Source organism: Pan paniscus, chromosome 9 (genome assembly GCF_029289425.2).
Source record: "Pan paniscus chromosome 9, NHGRI_mPanPan1-v2.0_pri, whole genome shotgun sequence".
NCBI classification, from domain to species: domain Eukaryota; kingdom Metazoa; phylum Chordata; class Mammalia; order Primates; family Hominidae; genus Pan; species Pan paniscus.
The window spans coordinates 5,993,068-6,013,463 of record NC_073258.2 but is presented as its reverse complement, the minus strand read 5'-3'; the positions used below and the strand labels follow the sequence as shown (position 1 = coordinate 6,013,463).

Below are 20,396 nucleotides of genomic sequence, written 5' to 3'. Positions count from 1 at the left end.
AACTCAAGCCTCCTGTAATGTGGGCGTTTGGGTACTTAATGAGTAGTTGTTACACAAATGTTAAATGTACAGATACGTAAGATATTTTTGTATGCTTCGATGTAAGAAACCAATCTTAGTATATAAGGTTTTATACTGACCCTTGGCATGTGATTTTCTCCCGCCCCATGTGTTGAGACTAAGAAACATTCATTAACTCATGGACATAACAATTTCTTGTTTTATAGTGATAGCACTATAGCATCATTAGCACTATCAATTGCACACCACTGCCTTGGTTACTTAGTAATAATAATAAACCTTCGTTCTACAGGTTTTCCTTGAAGTAATGGCTACATATAGGAAGGTTGATTGTAATACTAAGAGAGAAATAGAAAAATCTTTCTGGTGCTAATAGATGCCTCAGATAAATTTAAATTCTAACAATTTTGGAATATCTCAAAAGGAAAATAACCATTTTCAATTTTTTCTTGATTTTCTTTGGAGTTTCTAAGGCCACTATTACCATTTTGCCCCCCATATAGCTTCTTTATAACTGCTACAGCTAATCATAAATATAGCACATTTTTCCTATCTTGACAAATTACCAGAACTTTATTGTATCACACAACATCACACTCAGAATGTCTCTCAAATTGTGGACCATTAGTTCTTTCATTAAACATAAAAAGCCATTTGTGCATAAAACAAGGCAGATCTGGATAAAAATACCTATTTTTCCATTGCAACAGTCAGTAGTCAAGTCATTTTATGATAATCCCTTTACAGACAACTCCAACCTCACAGTACTTTTTTTTTTTTTTTTTTGAGACGGAGTTTTGCTCTTCTTGCCCAGGCTGGAGTGCAATGGCATGATCTCGGCTCACTGCAACCTCCGCCTCCCGGGCTCAAGCGATTGTCCTGCTTCAGCCTTCCTGAGTAGCTGGGATTACAGGCATGTGCCACCACGCCCAGCTAATTTTGTATTTTTAGTGGAGACAGGGTTTCTCCATGTTTGTCAGGCTGGTCTCGAACTTCTGACCTCAGGTGATCTGCCCTCCTCGGCTTCCCAAAGTGCTAGGATTACAGGCGTGAGCCACCGCGCCCAGCCCACAGTACCTTTTTTAAATTCTTCTGTGGGTTACTGAAATACAGTACAGTGATTTTAGAATGATTCATGGGTCATCATCCAGGGATGCTGTAAAGGTGAGGGCAATACACATTTAGAGTAGAATTTTTCATCTATTTTATATATTTGAGTTTCACCTAAGTTTTTGTTTGGAGGCAAGGAGGTATTAGACTACCAGAAAATAAACAATCCTGTAGTTTGTGCTGTAAACTATTTCCTTTGATGAAGTAATATAATTTTAGTATTTCTTGGAGCTTGCGTTAATTACTAATGGTTTAGAACTTTAAAAGAAGTCTTATTCTTTGTCCCAAAGCTGTCCTTTTTTTTTTTTTTTTTTTGAGATAGAGTTTCGCTCTTGTTGCCCAGGCTGGAGTGCAATGGCGTGATCTCGGCTCACCGCAACCTCCACCTCCCGGGTTCAAGCGATTCTCCTGCCTCAGCCTCCCGAGTAGCTGGGTTACAGGCATGTGCCACCACACCCAGCTAATTTTTGTATTTTTAGTAGAGACAGGGTTTCTCCATGTTGGTCAGGCTGGTCTTGAACTCCTAACTTCAGGTGATCCACCCGCCTCGGCCTCCCAAAGTGCTGGGATTACAGGCGTGAGGCACCGTGCCCGGCCCTGTTGTCTTATTTTTAATGAGGTTGGACAGTCAGTAATTTGTTCAGTAGTCATCCTTACTGATTTATATTGTGTGGGTTGTCTTGGTATAAACTTTCTGTTCTTTTTTGATTGTGATCTCAAAGCAGTTCCCATACAATATTTTTGACCTGCAAGTATTATATCTTTGAAGTGATTTTCCTGGTAAACGGTATTTGTTTCAAGATGCAGTTGATATGTTAAAAAGAACTTCAGAAGCCATGCATGGTGATGCATGCCTGTAGTTCCAGCTACTCAGAGGCTAAGGTGGGAGGATTACTTTCGCCCAGGACTCAGCCTGGGTAACATAATGAGATCCTGTCTCTCTCTCTCTCTTTTTAATGGAACTTTAAATCTTATCAATTGCCAATAATTTTGGGGAAATATGGTGGGAAATTGAATGGAATTTTTTTAAATAATGCCAATAACTTGTATTCACCATATTCTTCCCCGTTTTACACTTCTAAAATCACCACCGACAACAAGGTCCCTAAGCAAAATTCAACAATACCAGTTTCTGCAATGGGTTTTCCTCTGGTGAAAATGAGTTCTTAGTCCAACCACTCTGGTTCGTGCTGAAATTTGAGTCTGTTTAGTAACCTCACCAGAAGACATTGAGCTTTTTGTAAAACAAGTTTGTCTAGATAAACCAGTTTTCATGAGATGGTATAATTGAAAGTGTTGTGTTAGTGAAAGACGATATGTTGGCTTTAGTTTTCCTATAGTTGTCTGTAAGAAAGATGACATGATTGTGTTAGTTGAGTATTTTGATTTGCAAGTATTGAATTTTAAGAATAATTAATTTTTAAAAATTCTTTGGAAACCTGTTTTATTATAGGTGGCAGGCAGTTAAGAGCCCTGGTTGTCAAATACACCTAGGTTTGAACCCCATTTCTATCATTTATAACATTGTGACATCGTGCTAATTACTAAACCCTAAGTTTTCTCCTCTGTTAAAAGGGAATAATAGTTTCTACACCAGACATTTTGATGAGCATGTAGTATGTACCCGATGTCTTCTAAATGCTTTATGAATGTTTATTCATTTTAATTTTAGGATTAATATCTAAGCTATATGTTACTTCATGTTATAATTGAGGAAACTGAAGCACAGAGAGATTTAAGTATTTTACCTATGATGTATATAATATACTGAGCCCAGTACTTGACCTGTAGTAACACTTACCATATTCACCCCTTTGTTGAAATGAGTGGTCATTATGAAGTTTCCAAATGTATTATATTTTTAAGTAACTGACCTCTGGCACAACATTGAAAGGATCTTCTGTGGTGCTTTTTTCTTTCCTCTTGTCTCCGTAGCTCTTGGTGCTGGACAGGCATCTTTGTTTGGGAACAACCAACCTAAGATTGGAGGGCCTCTTGGTACAGGAGCCTTTGGGGCCCCTGGATTTAATACTACGACAGCCACTTTGGGCTTTGGAGCCCCCCAGGCCCCAGTAGGTAAGTGTCAGTCACTTTACAAGGCTTTTCTTAATTTTTTGCTAATACTTGCTGACCTGATTTTCCATCCTACACCTGTCCCATTCCTACCAAGGCATTGCATACATGCATGTCATTAAACAATTGGGTAGTAAAGAAGGACTTATTAATAGATCCTGGCCTACTCTGCTTTCCCTGCTCCTAGGCCTCCTCTGTCAAAGAAACCACTTTTGTTACTATTTTTAATTCATCTGATATATAATTTAGTTCATATCGCTAAATGTGCTTATATTACTGTGTTTTGGTTTATTAAATCTAAGTAAATGTAACCTGTTACGGTAGATGAGAATTTAGCTCATGTATCACCTCTACTTTATTTACTTCTTCCAATATAATTATGTTTACTAAATTTACTATATTTCCTAAATTTAGTTTTATCTATTGAAGTGTTTTTCTTTATTTTATTTTTTTGAAAAGGAGTCTCGCGCTGTTGCCCAAGCTGGAGTGCAGTGATGTGATCTCAGCTCACTGCAACCTCCACCTCCTGGGTTCAAGTGATTCTTCTGCCTCAGCTTCCTGAGTAGCTGGGATTACAGGTGCATGCTACCACACCCAGCTAATTTTTTTTTTTTTTGGTATCTTGAGCAGAGACAGGGTTTCACCATGTTGGCCAGGCTGATCTCGAATTCCTGACCTCGTGATCCGCCCACCTCGGCCTCCCAAAGTGCTAGGATTACAGGTGTAAGCCACCGCGCACAGCCTGAGGTGTTTTTCATACTTCATTCATTTGAATACCACCTTCCAGACTTTGCCAGGGTCCACCTACCACTTTATTATGTATTTTGAACTTAAGGAAATTAACTTACTTTTTTTTTTTTTTTCTTTGAGATGGAGTTTCACTCTGTTGCCCAGGCTGGAGTACAGTGGTGCGATCTTGGCTTACTGCAAGCTCTACCTCCCAGATTCACGCCATTCTCCCGCCTCAGCCTCTTGAGTAGCTGGGACTACAGGTGCCCGCCACCATGCCCAGCTAATTTTTTTGTATTTTCAGTAGAGACGGGGTTTCACCATGTTAGCCAGGATGGTCTCGATCTCCTGACCTCATGATCCGCCCGCCTCGGCCTCCCAAAGTGCTGGGATTAGAGGCGTGAGCCACCACGCCAGGCTGAAATTAACTTACTTTTTAATTTAAATAGCTTTTTAAAGAAAATTATGTGCTGGACCTGGTGGCCCACGCCTATAATCCCAGCACTTTGGGAGGCCGAGGCGGGTGGATCACGAGGTCAGGAGTTTGAGACCAGCCTGGCCAACACGGTGAAACCCCATCTGTATTAAAAATGCAAAAATTAGCTGGGCATGATGGCATGTGCATGTAATCCTAGGTACTCAGGAGGCTGAGGCAGGAGAATCGCTTGGACCCGGTAGGTGGAGGTTACAGTGAGCCAAGATCGCGCCACTACATTCCAGCCTGGGTGACAGAGTGGCAGTCCGTCTCAACAAAAAAAAGAAAAAAGTAAAAGAAAAGAAAATTATATTCCACAGGAAGTGAAAAACTGGTTATCACCTGGCATAAACAGAGTAACTGAGATAAATAGAATGAATAGTCAGATCTTTCTATACCACCAAATTAATCTCCCATACTATCATGATACATGTGTCAGGTTTTGAGAAACCTTTGCAAATTTAAGCTGCATACTTACATATTTTTCTTATTCTGTCAACAAGGTGGTAGTATTTCTTGAGTCTTCTTTGTCAGATGAGGATATTAGTACCTTTCCCTATGTTTTTATTACCCTTATTTCTTTTCTCATCTTTTTTTTTTTTTTTTTTTTTTTTGGAGACAGAGTCTTGCTCTATCTCCTAGGCTGGAGTGCAGTGATGTAATCTCGGCTCACTGCAACCTCTGCCTCCCAGGTTCAAGCAATTCTGCTGCCTCAGCTTCCTGAGTAGCTGGGATTACAGGTGCCTGCCACCACGCATATAATTTTTGTAATTTTAGTACAGATGGGGTTTTACCACGTTGGCCAGGCTGGTCTCGAACACCTGACCTCAGGTGATCCGTCTACCTTGGCCTCCCAAAGTTCTGAGATTACAAGTGTGAGCCACCACACCTGGCCCCATCTTTATTTTTATATTGATAAAGTTGATAATATTTTCTGTCCTGTAACTGTTACTGTCTTCTGTTCTTTGAAGAATAATTTAATAGTTGCAAATGAACTGTTGCAAATGATTCTGTTATTATAACTTACGAAAGTAGTGCTGCCCAGATTTTTTCCCCTTGGAGTTTCTGATTCCTATTTTCCCTGGTATTACCACTGCTTACTGACTTCCATAGAACTGTTCCAAATTCTGAAGGATGGTATCAGAACATTTCATTTACCCCAGTTACTTCATTCTCTGCTACCTCTGTCCTCCTGCAGCAGTGTGGACTCTGATTATTCTCTAGGCCTTCAGCATTGCTTCAAGATATTCTCGTCAAGTCTGCTCAGTGAGAACTGCTATGTCCTGCATATAGGGTTTTTCTCTTTATTTATTTTCTGAATTTTCTGGAATGTGTCTTCAAGTGAATTGTAATATGAAGGCTAACCTTTGAATACTTAGAGGTCTGAAAATACCTTCATTCATTCCACACAATTTAATATTAGGGACTTGTGTGAAAATAATTTATTCTCAGAACATCGACTGTCTTCCTTCTTGCAGTAACCATTACTGATGGTCTAATGCTCTTATGCTTCTTGTGACCTGTGCCCTCTATCCTCAAAAGCATTTAGGATTGTCCTTTTGTCCTGACATTTTACTACATTTTGCTTAGATCCTTTCTATCTTAACAGTTGTGTCTTTGACCTGTGTTTCTGCTTTCTGGGAGATTTTTTTGTTGTCTTCTCAGTCTTTTTGGATTTCCTTTTTTTTTGAGACGGAGTTTCACACTGTCACCCAAGCTGGAGTGCAATGGCGCGATCTCGGCTCACTTCTATCTCCGCCTCCTGGGTTGAAGCGATTCTCCTTCCTCAGTCTCATAAATAGCTGGGATTACAGGTGCCTGCCACACGCCCAGCTAATTTTTGTAGTTTAAGTAGAGATGGGGTTTCACCATGTTGGCCAGGCTGGTTTCGAACTCCTGACCTCAGGTGATCCACCTGCCTCAGCCTCCCAAAGTGCTGGGATTACAGGCATGAGCCACCGCTCCTGGCCAGATTTTTGTTTTTAATTTGGAAGAATTCATTCTTGTTCTCTGAAAGTTTTTTTTTAACCACAACACCTATTTGTTAGATACAGTTTTTTTGCTTAAAACTCAGTTGGGATAAAATTTTTTTAGCGTTCTTCTGTTCCTTGGATTTTCAGGATGATTTTTGTTTTGATAGTAATCTTTAGTGCTTGGTGGTCCTTTTCATTCCTATTTAAGATTAAAAATAGGCTGGGCATGGTGGCTCATGACTGTAATCCCAGCACTTTGGGAGGCTGAGGCAGGCGGATTGCTTGAGGTCAAGCGTTCGAGACCAGCCTGGCCAACATGGCAAAACCCCATGATGTCTACCACAAATAGAAAAACTAGCCAGGTATGGTGGCACATGCCTGTAATCCCAGCTACTCTGGAGGCTGAGGCGGGAGAATCGCTTGAACCTGGGAGGCGGAAGTTGCACTGAGCCGACGTCACGCCGCTACACTCCAGCCTGGGCGAAAGTGCGAGACTCTGTCTCCAAAAAATATATATATATATATATATTTATATTTAAAAGCTCACTGGCAACTTTTTGTATGTGAGTAGGGCTTTTTTACCAGTATGTTTTACTTTAGAGTAAGTAATCTAGAAACTGGCTCTTATCAGAGGGTCCTCTAAATGTTAGAATGTCACATTCTTAGCTCTGGGATGATTGCAGTAACCACAGTAGTTGCCCTTCTCCTTTTTATGTGTTTACTTAGAGAAAGGCATACTTTGACCTGTGTATTGAGCATCAGTGATTAGGAGGATGGCAATATGTAGTTTTCTATATAAACTTCATTTCTTTTTTTTTTTGAGACAGAGTCTTGCTCTCTCCCCAAGACTGGAGTGTAGTGGTGTGATCTCGATCTTGGCTCACTGCAACCTTCGCCTCCCAGGTTCAAGTGATTCTCTTTCCTCAGCCTCTTGAGTAGCTGGGATTGCAGGCCCATGTCACCACGCCCGGCTAATTTTTGTATTTTTAGTAGGTATTGGGTTTCACCATATTGGCTAGGCTGGTCACGAACTCCTGACCTCAAGCAATCCTCTCGCTTCGGCCTCCCAAAGTGCTGGGGTTACAGGTGTGAGCCACCGCGCCTGGCTTAGACTTTCCATTAATTCTTTCCTCTTCCTGTTTTCAATTCTACTTCATCAAACCTGGTATTCCGAAGTCCCTAGACTTCTGGGATTCTCCAAGGTAGATACGCGTCATTTGATCATACTAGTAGACCCTTGGACAACATGAGGGTTAGGGGTGCTGACCCCCACACAGTTGATAATTTGCAAATAATCTTTGATTCCCAAGCTTTACTGACAACATAAACAGTACACATTATGTATATTATATGTAGTACGTACTATATTCTTACTATAAAGTAAGCTAAAGAAAAGAATATATTATTAGGAAAATCATAAGGTGGAGGAAGGGGTTGGTCTTGCTCTCTCAGGGGTGGCAGAGGAGGAAATCCACACATAAGTGGATCCGCACAGTTCAAACTTGTGTTGTTCAAAGGTCAGCTGTAACTGCTGTTGAGTGTACTCTAAGCTATAGTTTTCTGTATCCTGCTTGATCAGTCCTCTGTCCACATCTTTCCCCTAGAAATTTGTTAGATTTTCTCATGTGTTCATTTGCCACCTTCCCATTATTTGTCATTGTGGGTTTATATATATAAATGTTAATATTTTTTAGCCAAAGATTTAATAAGGTCTTGGAGAGAGCGGAGGTGAATTCGAGTTTTCATTGATCTCTGTGCGGATTTTATACTTAGCTTTATCATTAAAAATAGGCCTGGTGCGGTGCCTCACGCCTGTAATCTCAGCACTTTGGGAGGCCGAGGCGGGTGGATCACCTGAGGTCGGGAGTTCGACCATCCAGGCCAACATGGTGAAACCCCGTCTCTACTAAAAATACAAAAATTAGCCGGGCGTGGCGGCAGGCACCTGTAATCCCACCTACTCGCAAGGCCGAGGCAGGAGGATTGCCTAGTCTGGGAGGCAGAGGTTGCAGTGAGCCGAGATCGCGCTACTGCACTCCAGCCTGAGTGACACAGCAAGACTCTGTCTCAAAAAAAAAATTGTTTTAATTTTATTTTTTTCTCATTTTTTATTGGTTTTAGTAGAAGGTGGTAGCATAAATTATTGTAATATGCCATTTGTACTTGTATAGCTTTTTGACTGGTTTTTAATAATCCATCTCTTTTTCCAAAGTTCCTGACACAAGAATTTAGTTAATATTAAATTTGTGTGCCTTAACATTACTGCCCATTTAAAGGTAATTGTATTTACTTTTAGAATGTACATCTTTATACTATGGAATCTTAGTTGAAGGTACTTTAGAACTATGTGAGTGTGCCTTGTCTTAAAAAAACCTCAGGTATGGTGACTTCCTTACAGGCAGTACAGTCTGTTGTTCTGTTCTGGTTGTGTGGAAACCAAATCCTTCCTCCAGAGAGTTTCCACCCAGTGGTTCTACTTTTATTTCCTAAAGCTAAGCAAAACCAGTCTAGTATGTGTGGTTTCTTTTCTTTCTTTCCTTTTTTTTTTTTTTTTTTTCGAGAGGAGTCTTACTCTGTCACCCAGGCTGGAGTGCTGTGGCACCATCTTGGCTCACTGCAGCCTCCGCCTCTGGGTTCAAACAATTCTCCTGTCTCAGCCTCCTGCGTAGCTGGGACTACAGGTATGTGTCACCATGCCCGGCTAATTCTTGTATTTTTTAGTAGAGATAGAGGTTCACCATTTTGGCCAGGCTATTCTTGAAGTCCTGACCTGAAGTAATCTGCTTGCTCAGCTTCCCAAAGTGCTGGGATTACTGGCATGAGCCACCATGCCTTGCCATAGTATATTTGTGGTAACCCACTGACTTTCTTCTGGATAAAGTATCATCAGATTCTTGTGTTTCATCAGAAGACTTGGTTTTTGTACTTTTCCCTATCCCTTTAATCATTTGGTTATGATTTAGTTTTTTGGAATCTTTTATTTTGAAATTTCTTTGGAATTTGTTCTTTGGAAAGTTTTCAAATTATTTTGACCAAGATTGAATGTAATACCAGTAGTTGCTTAACTAGTGCTTGTTTGTTTTCTTGTTTTTGCTAATCTATCAAGATACTCTCTTACCTGTGTCTTTAAATACTACAGTTAACACAAAGTTTATATTTATTCATACAGATATAAAATCATGCTCATGCACTTTCTTGTGTTTGGATTTGTGAAAGGAAGTTTTTGGTTTTTTTTTTTTTTTTTTTGAGGACGCCCAGGTAGAATGATTTGTGCTTGTTAAACGATGGGATCAACTAAGACAGGTCAGTTTTCTAAATGAGTAATTGCCTGTCCAGTAACAAAATGACCAGTGAGGTTTGGAGTTCTCTAAAATTTTTCTTGAGTCTCCTTGCATAGTCCCCAAAATAGCAGTATGCTGTTAATCTGTAGTACTGTGTACCAAAAAAAAAAAAACTTTTCTTTATTTTTTGCTCTTAAATTGGATTTAGGAACTTTCTGAATACAGATGATTTACTCTGTGCTCTTAAAATTGACATCTCTTGGTTTGAGATCCTGAGCAAACTTGTCCTGTCTAGTTAAATATCAACATGAATGTACGGTGTTTTAGTATTTATTGAATACATTGATTTTAAGAAATCTTTGACTCTTCTTTTTCATTAATTTAGCTATAGCAGCCTGTTCTGTTTTTGTTTGTTTGTTTGTTTTTGAGACGGAATCTCGCTCTGTCGCCCAGGCTAGAGTGAAGTGGCACGACCTTGGCTCACTGCCATCTCCGTATCCTGGGTTCACGCCATTCTCCTGCCTCAGCCTCCCGAGTAGCTGGGACTACAGGTGCCCACCACCACGCCTGGCTAATTTTTTCTATTTTGTTAGTAGAGACAGGGTTTCACCATGTTAGCCAGGATAGTCTCGATCTCCTGACCTTGTGATCCGCCCGCCTCGGCCTCCCAAAGTGCTGGGATTACAGGCATGAGCCACCACGCCCAGCCTCTTTTTTTTGTTTTTGTTATTACTGCTTTTGTTCTCCACCCACTCCCCACAACATTGTGAGACTTTTCAGAAAGTTTTATGTCACTCCTTTACTGTGGATTATTGTATTATATTTTGGCAGTAACTTTATTTGTAAATGTTTATAAGGGAAAAAGGTAGTATTTTTGTCTGTAAAATGACTTTATTATGTTTTGGGTTTTGATCAGTATTTTTGGAAAGAGCTTTTATCTTGCAAAGAGGTTTCTTCTTCAGTCAGGGTATACTGTAGTGGTTTTGCTTTTTTCTTAATGTTTTACTTGGTACAATGGTAGATCATGAATAGTCTTCATTGTTACTTACGTCTGTTCCCTAAATTCTCTGCAATTGATAACAGATGTTCTTACACTTTGAGAAAAAATTAGGCTTAGTGATTTCTTTTTTCTTTCAGTTTATATTATTTGAATGTTAAATAAATGTAAATAATAAACTTATAAGGATAGCCTAAGCATTTTCTTCAGGAAGACACCTGGATTTGGGGGAAAAGAAAAAACCACATTTTTGTTTGTATGCTGCCTTCCTCTGTAGCCTTAATGTACATAATATTTTTATTCTGGAAATTTTACTTAATAAATCAAAGATAATTTCATATTTCCACAATGAAACAAATTATTATTTTTAATAACTACATAACCTATGTTGATGTATCGTGATGTTTACAACTTTTTTGTTTGTTTGTTTGAGGCAGAGTCTCGCTCTTTCACCCAGGCTGGAGTGCAGTGGCGCGATCTTGGCTCACTGAAACCTCCACTTCCTGGGTTCCAGCTGGGGTTATAGGTGTGCGCCCCCACGCCCAGCTAATTTTTTGTATTTTTAGTAGAGGTGGGGTTTCACTGTATTGGCCAGGTTGGTCTCAAACTCCTCACCTCAAGTGATCTGCTCGCCACGGCCTCCCAGTGCTGGGATTACAGGCGTGAGCCACTGCACCCCGCCTACAACTATTAACTTAATATTGGACACATAGGTTGTTTCCATATCTTGACTGTATATATACTATGCAGTGAATGCTTAGGAATTTATTTTCTTTCTAGTTCGAGTTAAATTTTCATGATTAAAATTATGAGGTTAAAAAATAGAGGCCAGGCATGGTAGCTGACTCCTGTAATCCTGGCATTTTGGGAGGCCAAGGTGGGCAGATAGTTCAATTTCAGGAGTTCAAGACCAGCCTGGGCAACATGGCGAAACCCCATCTCTGAAAAAAAAAAACACACACACACACACACAAAATTAGCTGTTGTTGGTGTGGTGACTCACCCCTGTAGTCCCAGCTGCTTGGGAGTCTGAGGTTAGAGGATCACTTGAGCCTGGAGGCAGAGGTTGCAGCAAGCCAAGATCATGCCACTACACTCCAGCCTGGGTGTGTGTGTGTGTACACACACAAACACACAGTACTTGTCCTGTTGTATATTGTCATTATTTCCTTTGGACAATTACATACACACACGCACGCGCACACACACACGCACACGCACACACACACACACACACAGTATTTGCCCTGTATACTGTCATATTATTTCCTTTAGACAATTACACACACACACACACAGACACACACACTACTTGCCCTGTATACTGTCGTATTATTTCCTTTAGACAAACCAGTCTATAATGTTTCTAGAAGTCAAAGACTATGGCTTTTTATGCAGCTATTTCAGTGATAGGTATGCATAAAATATTTCATCAGGGTTTAAATTTTCCTTTCTTTGATTAGTAGTGACAGTGAACACTGTGTAAGTGAATTTATATGAGTATTGTATCTTATGAAATGTCTCTTCCTAAATTTGACCTATTAGCTTATTTGATTCTTGATTTTCTTTACAGTTTGCTCTACACACATTCTGCCCCAATGATACCATTGATCTGAGCATTTTGAAGACCACTTCTTCAAAAAGAATACTGAGCTCTGTGTTACAAATGCATTGTATCCTTGCATTTATATATATATATATTTTTTGTTTTCTTTTTTTTTAAAAGCTTTGACAGATCCAAATGCTTCTGCTGCCCAGCAGGCTGTTCTCCAGCAGCACATCAATAGTCTAACATACTCACCTTTTGGAGACTCTCCTCTCTTCCGGAATCCGATGTCAGACCCTAAGAAGAAGGAAGAGGTAAATTTAAGGATACTTCTGTAAAATATCATATCAAAGAAAGAGAAACTGAATGTGCAGAATGTAATTTTTTGCCTGTATATACTAAGGGATTAAGCAAAGCTAGGTGTAATTAATTTTTTAAGATATTATTTCACTCAGCCGGGGGTAAATTATTTTTGCTGTATCTGGAAGGTGTTGGGACAGTGAAATGACCACTACACTGAAGATCAATGCTGAGGGTTTTCAACAGTCCTGAAATAAGGCAGATATTAATGTTCTCATTTTTAATTAAAACAACTTTTTTAAAGTTTTTTTCTTTTCTTTTTGAGATGATGTCTTGCTGGTATCGAACTCCTGGAAGGAATCCTCCCGCCTCGGTCTCCCAACGTGCTGGGATTACAGGTGTAAGCCACCATGCCCAGCCCTATTCTCATTTTATAATTAAGCAAACTAAGGCTTAGAGAGGCTGACTTTCCTCAAATCATAATGCTCTTAAGTGGCATAACCAAAATCTTAACCTCTTGATTTTTACATAGCTTTGTCTTTAATCTCTTATAACTCTAGTGTAAAAACATGATCTTTTACTCACATGATGTTAAAAGTGTAGTCTTTGGTCTGTTTGATCCTTGTTTTACCGCTTATAATCTGTGAGACATTGGAAAATGAGAAAGTCATTTTGCTTCCCTAAATTTGTTTCTTCTGTAAAATCGGAAGAGTAATAGTGTTCAATGTTGAGGGCTAAATGAGATCATGCATACCAGGATCATAGTAAATTGCTCAATATACAGAAACTACTATTCAATCACTTATGTGATTACATGTATCCCTCAGCTTTTTATTTTGTTGTTTTGTTTTGTTGTTTTAAGAAATGGGATCTGCCCGGCGCAGTGGCTCAGGCCTGTAATCCTAGCGCTTTGGGAGTCCGAGGCGGGTGGATCACCTGAGTTCAGTTCACGACCAGCCTGGTCAACACGGTGAAACCCCGTCTCTACGAAATATACAAAAATTAGCTGGGCATGGTGGTGGGCACCTGTAATCACAGCTACTTGGGAGGCTGAGGCAGGAGAATTGCTTGTACCTGGGAGGCAGAGGTTGCAGTGAGCCGAGATTGCGCCATTGCACTCCAGCCTGGGCAACAAGAGCGAAACTACGTCTCAAAAAAAAAAAGAGAAATGGGATCTTACTATGTTCTTAAATTTAATCCTGTAAACTAGATACTAGAAGCAAGATATGAATATGAAAGTACCTTTTAAAGTGATGTGTAAATGATTAGACAATTATTTATGCAGCCTAATTTTAGGTAGCCGAATATGTGCAAGGCATTGTGTTGTTAAGTGCTGAGGATACAAAATGAAAATAAACAAGAATTTATTAAGGTTGCTATCCAGTGACAAACATCAGACATACAAGCACTTAAGTTTACACTGGTTCAGTAGAGTGTATGTGGTAATAGAAGAGTGTCTATCAATGACGAATGGATAAACAAAATGTTTTATACGTCTATAATGGAATATCATTTAGCCATAAATAGGAGTAAAGTACTGATACATGCTATAACATAGATGAAACCTTGAAAACATAAGTGAAGGCCGGGCACAGTGGGCATGGTGGCTCATGCCTTTAATCCCAGCACTTTGGGAGGCCGAGGTGGGGAGATCACCTGAGTTCAGGAGTTCAAGACCAGCCTGACCAACATGGTGAAACCCCATCTATACTAAATAAAAAAAAATTAGCCAGGCATGGTGGTGCGTGCCCATAATCCCAGCTATTCGTGAGGCTGAGGCAGGCGAATCACTTGAACCTGGGAGGTGGAGATTGCAGTGAGCCGAGATCGCACCATTGCACTCCAGCCCAGATGACAAGAGCGAAACTCCGTCTCAAAACAAAAAGAAAGAAAACGTTAAGTGAAAGGAGCCAGACACAAAAAGTCACATGATTTCATTTATATGATATACCCAGAATAGGCAAATCCATAAGAAAGAAAGCAGCTTCATAGTTGCAAAGGGAAGAGGGAAGAAATTGAGAGGAACTGAGTTTCTTTTTGAAGTCATCAAAGTTTTCAGGAATCAGATAGTGGTGATTGTTGCACAACCTTGTAAATATACTAAAAACTATTGAAGTAGGTGCGTTAAAACGGTGAATTCTATGTCACATGAGGTTTATCTTAATACAAAATTTAAAATATACTAGTGAAAAGATCATAGATGCTTGGATGAATTTGATAAGGCTTTGTTTTCAGAAGAGGAACATTTAACTTTTTTGTATGGATATGTAGGGCTTGGCGAGTCTAGGTCAAGCATTCCAACCAAAGAATTGTGAAAGATCACAACAATCTGGGAATAACAAAGATTCATTGTTAAGTGTAAACAGCTTGCACTGGGAAGAGAAGAATAAATTCTGACAGACTAGATATGCTAGACATTGTTATTTGAAGTGGTTATGTAATCTCATTTATGCTGTTAGGAAAACAAATATAGAACAACCTCAGGATATTGTAGAGGTGCCATCTGAAGCACCCTGAAATTTAGTTGTGTGTCCTCCACTAACTTGTCGTTTCCTCAGTAATCAGAGGAAGTAACTTTATTTTTATTTCTGGTACCCAGAGTTTGACTTAATGTTTAATTATTAATGTTTACTAAAAGATGGATAAATACAAGCTAGTATCTGCCCTTTTTTTCCCCAGAGCAACTTGCATTACATAGAAGTTGAATATTAATTCATGACAGAATCTCAGTTTTTCTTGAAGTATAAGATTTTGGGTTTAATTGAAAAGTAATGTCTATGGCTTAGGATTTTTTTGGTATCATGTTTTCATCAAATGAACATAAATACTGTTTTTCAAAGCAGAATGATTGCAAGCTAAACTCTCATAGGATGAAGAGAATGGACAAGATATATTAATATGTTGTGTTAGTACATTTTAATTTACAGAACTTTTTTCAGATTCATCATCTTTGGATTTTTTTGGGGAAAGAGTCTCGCTCTGTCACCCAGGCTGGAGTGCAGTGGTGCGATCTCGGCTTACTGCAACCTCCGCCTCCTGGGTTCAAGCGATTCCCATGCCTTAGCCTCCCCAGTAGCTGGGATTACAGGTGCACGCCTCCACTGTCCAGCTAACAGATTCATTATCTTGATTACATTTTAAAAGATGTCAGACCAATAATTTTAAATGGGGGCTGGAAAGATAAGTAAAAATCAGTTCTAGAACAATAAAGACAGTTCGGTTAGTATTCACACATACATACAGATAGCGCCTCCCAAATCCAAAAATTGAAAATCCAAAATGCTCCAAAATCCAAAACTTTGCACTGATATGACATTCAAAAGAAATGCTCATTGGGACATTTTGGATTTTGGATTTTCACATTTGGGATACTCAACTGGTAAGTATAATGCAAATATTTCAAAATACAAAAAAATCCAAAATACTTCTGGACCCAAGCATTTTGGATGAGGGATACTCAACATGTACAAAGTTGGGTGTTAACATCCTTGTTTTATGGGAACAGAGACTTCAACAGGTATCTAGCAGGTGAATGACAAAGATGAGGATTGAAATCTGGTCTTGTGATTTTTAAGGCCAGTGCAATACATTTAAAGTAAACCAAAAATTTCCTTGATGCTTTTGTTTTTCAGAGATTGAAACCAACAAATCCAGCAGCCCAGAAGGCTCTTACTACACCTACTCATTATAAACTGACACCCCGCCCTGCCACTAGAGTCCGGCCAAAGGCTTTACAAACAACAGGCACAGCCAAGTCACATCTCTTTGATGGGCTGGATGACGATGAACCATCCCTAGCCAATGGAGCATTCATGCCCAAGTGAGTTTATTTTTAACAGAAATTAAGTGTAAAATACTGATATAAACTAAATATGAAATAATATACAATTATTTAAATATATTATAGATGTGATACAGTCCACTTTGTTTTTGTTTTTGTTTTTGTTTTTGAGACAGAGTCTTACTCTGTCGCCCAGGCTGGAGTGCAATGGCATGATCTTTGCTCACTGCAACCTTTGCCTCCCAGGTTCAAACGATTCTCTTGCCTCAGCCTCCTGAGTAGCTGGGATTACAGGCGTGTGCCATCAAGCCCAGCTAATTTTGTATTTTTAGTAGAAATGGGGTTTCACCATGTTGGCCAGGCTGGTCTTGAACCCCTGACCGCATATGATCTGCCGCCTGGCCTCCCAAAGTGCTGGGATTGCAGGTGTGAGCCGCTGTGCCCAGCCAGTCCACTTTTTTATAATTTGAAAAATACAGAACATCACAAAGAAGAATAAAAGTCACCCGATCACTCCCAGGGATAACTTATAGTTAGCATAAAAATATTTTGATAAATATGCCTCTTATTTTACATATGCATGATTTTGTTTTGTTTTTGAATAATTAGGTTTTTTTGTTGTTGCTTTTAAAAGTTCAGGTCTCGCTCTGTCACCCAGGCTGGAATGCAGTGGTGCAATTACTGCTCACTGCAGCCTCAACCTCCGCAGCTCAAGTGATACGTTAAAAACATTACACACAACTTTCTTTCCCTAAAAATACGGTAATCCGGCCGGGCATGGTGGCTCACACCTGTAATCCCAGCACTTTGGCTGGCTGAGGTGGGTGGATCACTGGAGGTCAGGAGTTTGAGATCAGCCTGGCTAACATGGTGAAACCCCGTCTTTACTGAATATACAAAATTAGCTGGGCATGGCTGCGTGCGTCTGTAATTCTGTAATCCCAGCTGCTTGGGAGGCTGAGGCAGGAGAATCTCTTGAACTGGGGAGGCAGAGGTTGCAGTGAGCTGGGATCCCACCACTGTACTCCAGCCTGGGTGACAGAGTGAGACTCGGCCTCCAAAAAAAAAAAAGAAAATGTAACTGCTTCACCAAAGATGGAAAGTCTAATTTTATGTGTTTCTTAGAATATCAGTAAATTATTTTGAAGGCAGGGACTGTGTATTATTTATGTCTGTCCTAGCATTTTATTTATTTTTTTTTTGATACAGTCGCTCTGTCACCCAGGCTGGAGTGCAGTGGCACGATCTCGGCTCACTGCAACCTCCATCTCCTAGGTTCAAGCGATTCTTCTTCCTCAGCTTCCCAAGTAGCTGGGACTACAGGCACGTGCCACCATGCCTGGCTAATTTTTGTGTAGAGATGGGGTTTCGCCATGTTGGCCAGGCTGGTCTTGAACTGCTGACCTCAGATAATTCACCTGCCTCAGACTCCCAAAGTGCTGGGATTACTGGTGTGAGCCACTGTGCCCCGCCTTGTCCTAGCATTTTATACACTGTTTTTGCGCAGAGTAGGTAAAAAGGTTTACAGTAGTCCAGTCATCAGGTCAGTAGCTCGAGATCAGTTTCACCAGGGCTTAGGATTTTCAAATATACGAGTAGAAAGGATTAGAGTGGGAGGACATGCATTTTGTTGTTAATACCATCTGACCTCCTTGGCTTCACTTCTGTGGTGTTGCTGTCAAACGTCATCCTTTTTTTTTTTTTTTTTTTTTTTTTTTGAGGCAAGAGTCTTATGCCATTGCCCAGGCTGGAGTGCAGTGGTGCAATCATACATCACTGCACCTTCGACCCCTGGGCTCAGGTGATCCTCCCACCTCAGTTCCCAAGTAGCTGAGACCACAGGCCCACACCACCATGCCCAGTAATTTTTTTTTTTTTTTTTTTTTTGGAGATACAGGGTCTTTCTGTGTTGCCCACGGTGGTCTCGAACTCCTGGGCTCAAGCCTCAGCCTCCCAAGGTGTTAGGATTACAGGCATGAGCTACCACGCCCAGCTACCTATCAACCGTCTTAATGTAACAGAAGCATTTTACACAGTTGATCTTGTCCCTCCTCCTTGATTCACTTTCATAATTGTCTTCCAGGACCCCACAATTTCCTAGTTTTCTTCCTGCCTTGCTGGTTGCTGCTTCTCAGTCCCCTTTACTGGTTCCTCTTCATTCCACTGTCTGTAAATTAGAGTGCCCTTGGCTCAGTTGTTGATCACGTTTTATCTATGCTTATTTCCAAAGTGCTTCAATTTATTCTCATGGCTTTAAATATCATCTATAGTCTGGTGATTCCCAAATTTTTATCTCCAACCCAGACCTCTTTACCAAACTCAAGATTCTTGTATCTTACCCTACTCTACATCTTCACTTCGATGTCTAAAAGAAATTGATTTAAAATTAACATGTCCATGTTTTCTTTCTCAAACCTGTTCTACCCAAAACCTGTCTCAGATGATTGCATTACTATCATTCTAGTTGCTCAGGTCAGAAATTTTGGAATCTTCCTTGACTTTGTCACACATTCCTCATCTAAGTTATCAGCAAATCCTCTTGGTTCTACCCTGTAAATTACTTAGAATCTGTATAGTTCTCACCACATTCATTGCTATTACCCTAGTGCAAGCCACCACTATCTGTTGCCTGAATTACCACAATATACTCTTCAGTTCTTATTGTTTTTATTTTTATTTATTTATTTATTTTGAGATGGAGTCTTGCTGTGTCGCCCAGGCTGGAGTGCAGTGGCCCGATCTCGGCTCACTGCAAGCTCTGCCTCCTGGGTTCACTCCATTCTCCTGCTTCAGACTCCCAAGTAGCTGGGACTACAGGCGCCCACCACCACGCCCAGCTAATTTTTTTGCATTTTTTTTTAGTAGAGACAGGGTTTCACTGTGTTAGCCAGGATGGTCTTGATCTCCTGACCTCAAGATCTGCCTGCCTCGGCCTTCCAAAGTGCTGGGATTACAGGCGTGAGCCGCCGCACCCAGCCCCACTCTTCTGTTTTTACTCTTACTCTTTTGCATCTGATTCTAAACATTGCTACCACAGTGGTCATTTTGAAGCATAAGTCAGATCATTTCCCTTTTCTCCTCAAAAGCCTAAGGTAGTTCACATTTTTTTACTCAGAGTAAGGACCAAAGTGCTTACATTGGCATATAAAGTCCTCGAAGATAGGATTTCCCATTACTGCTCTGAACACATCTACGATTCTCTCCATTGCTTACTCCACTCTAAACTTACTGCTTCCTTGCTCCTGTTAGGACAGGATAGGCATGCTATTTATTTGGGCCTTTGCCCAAATTGTTCCCTTTGAAACACTTCTCCTCATATATCCATATAGTTAACCCTGACACTCTGTACTCACATGTCACATCAATGAAGACTACTCTTGCGACACTATTTTTGGTTTTTTTTTTGTTTTTGAGACGGGGTCTTACTCTGTCACCCAGGCTGGAGTGCGGTGGCGCTGTCATAGCTCACTGCACCCTTGAATTCCTGGGCTCGGGATTATTCTGACTTGGCCTCCCGAGTAGCTGGGACTACAGGTGCGTGCCACCACACCTGGGTAATTTTTTTTATTTTGTAGAGACAGGATCTTGCTGTGTTGCCCAGGCTGGTCTCAAACTCCTAGCTTCAAGTGATCCTCCCACCTCAGTTTCCTAAGTAGCTGGGACTATAAGTGCACGCCATTGTCCCTGGCTGATTTTTAAAAAATTTTTTCGTAGAGTTGTGTTCCTACTTTATAGTAGAGATGGTGTTTCACTGTGTTACTCAGGCTTGTCTTGAACTCCTGGGCTCAAGCAATCCCCCCACCTTGGCCTCCTGAAGTGCTGAAATTACAGCGCAATCCACCATGCCACCTTTATTTACTCTCTCTTTCTACCCCCAACCCCAGTTGCTATGTTTCAGTCCAATGCAGTTATTGTTTTCTGTGATGTTCAAATTGTCTCATATTTGGGCAGCAAGGAGCCCTTTCAGATTGGCTCGTAAGTCCTTTCCACATGCCTCAGTAGTGCTTGGTAACTTTCTTGCTTGTAGGATTAACTTTGTAAAATTTTGTTCAGGAGTTCTGCCCTCTGTGTTCATTAATTAAATTCCACACACTGCCCCCCACCCTCACC

The 20,396-nt window shown here is 40.4% G+C and overlaps 1 protein-coding gene across 12 annotated transcripts in view; it reads left to right on the top strand.

Annotated features, from left to right (window-relative positions):
• NUP98 (nucleoporin 98 and 96 precursor) overlaps positions 1–20,396 on the top strand; it is a 122,893-nt gene that overhangs the window by 49,843 nt on the left and 52,654 nt on the right. For all 12 annotated transcript variants that reach the window (XM_008961891.5, XM_055094009.2, XM_034932006.3 and 9 more), the window contains 3 exons: positions 3,067–3,207; positions 12,386–12,519; positions 16,138–16,325. In XM_008961891.5, the coding sequence (XP_008960139.4) occupies positions 3,067–3,207; positions 12,386–12,519; positions 16,138–16,325 (463 nt within the window). The remainder of the gene's footprint in view (positions 1–3,066; positions 3,208–12,385; positions 12,520–16,137; positions 16,326–20,396) is intronic.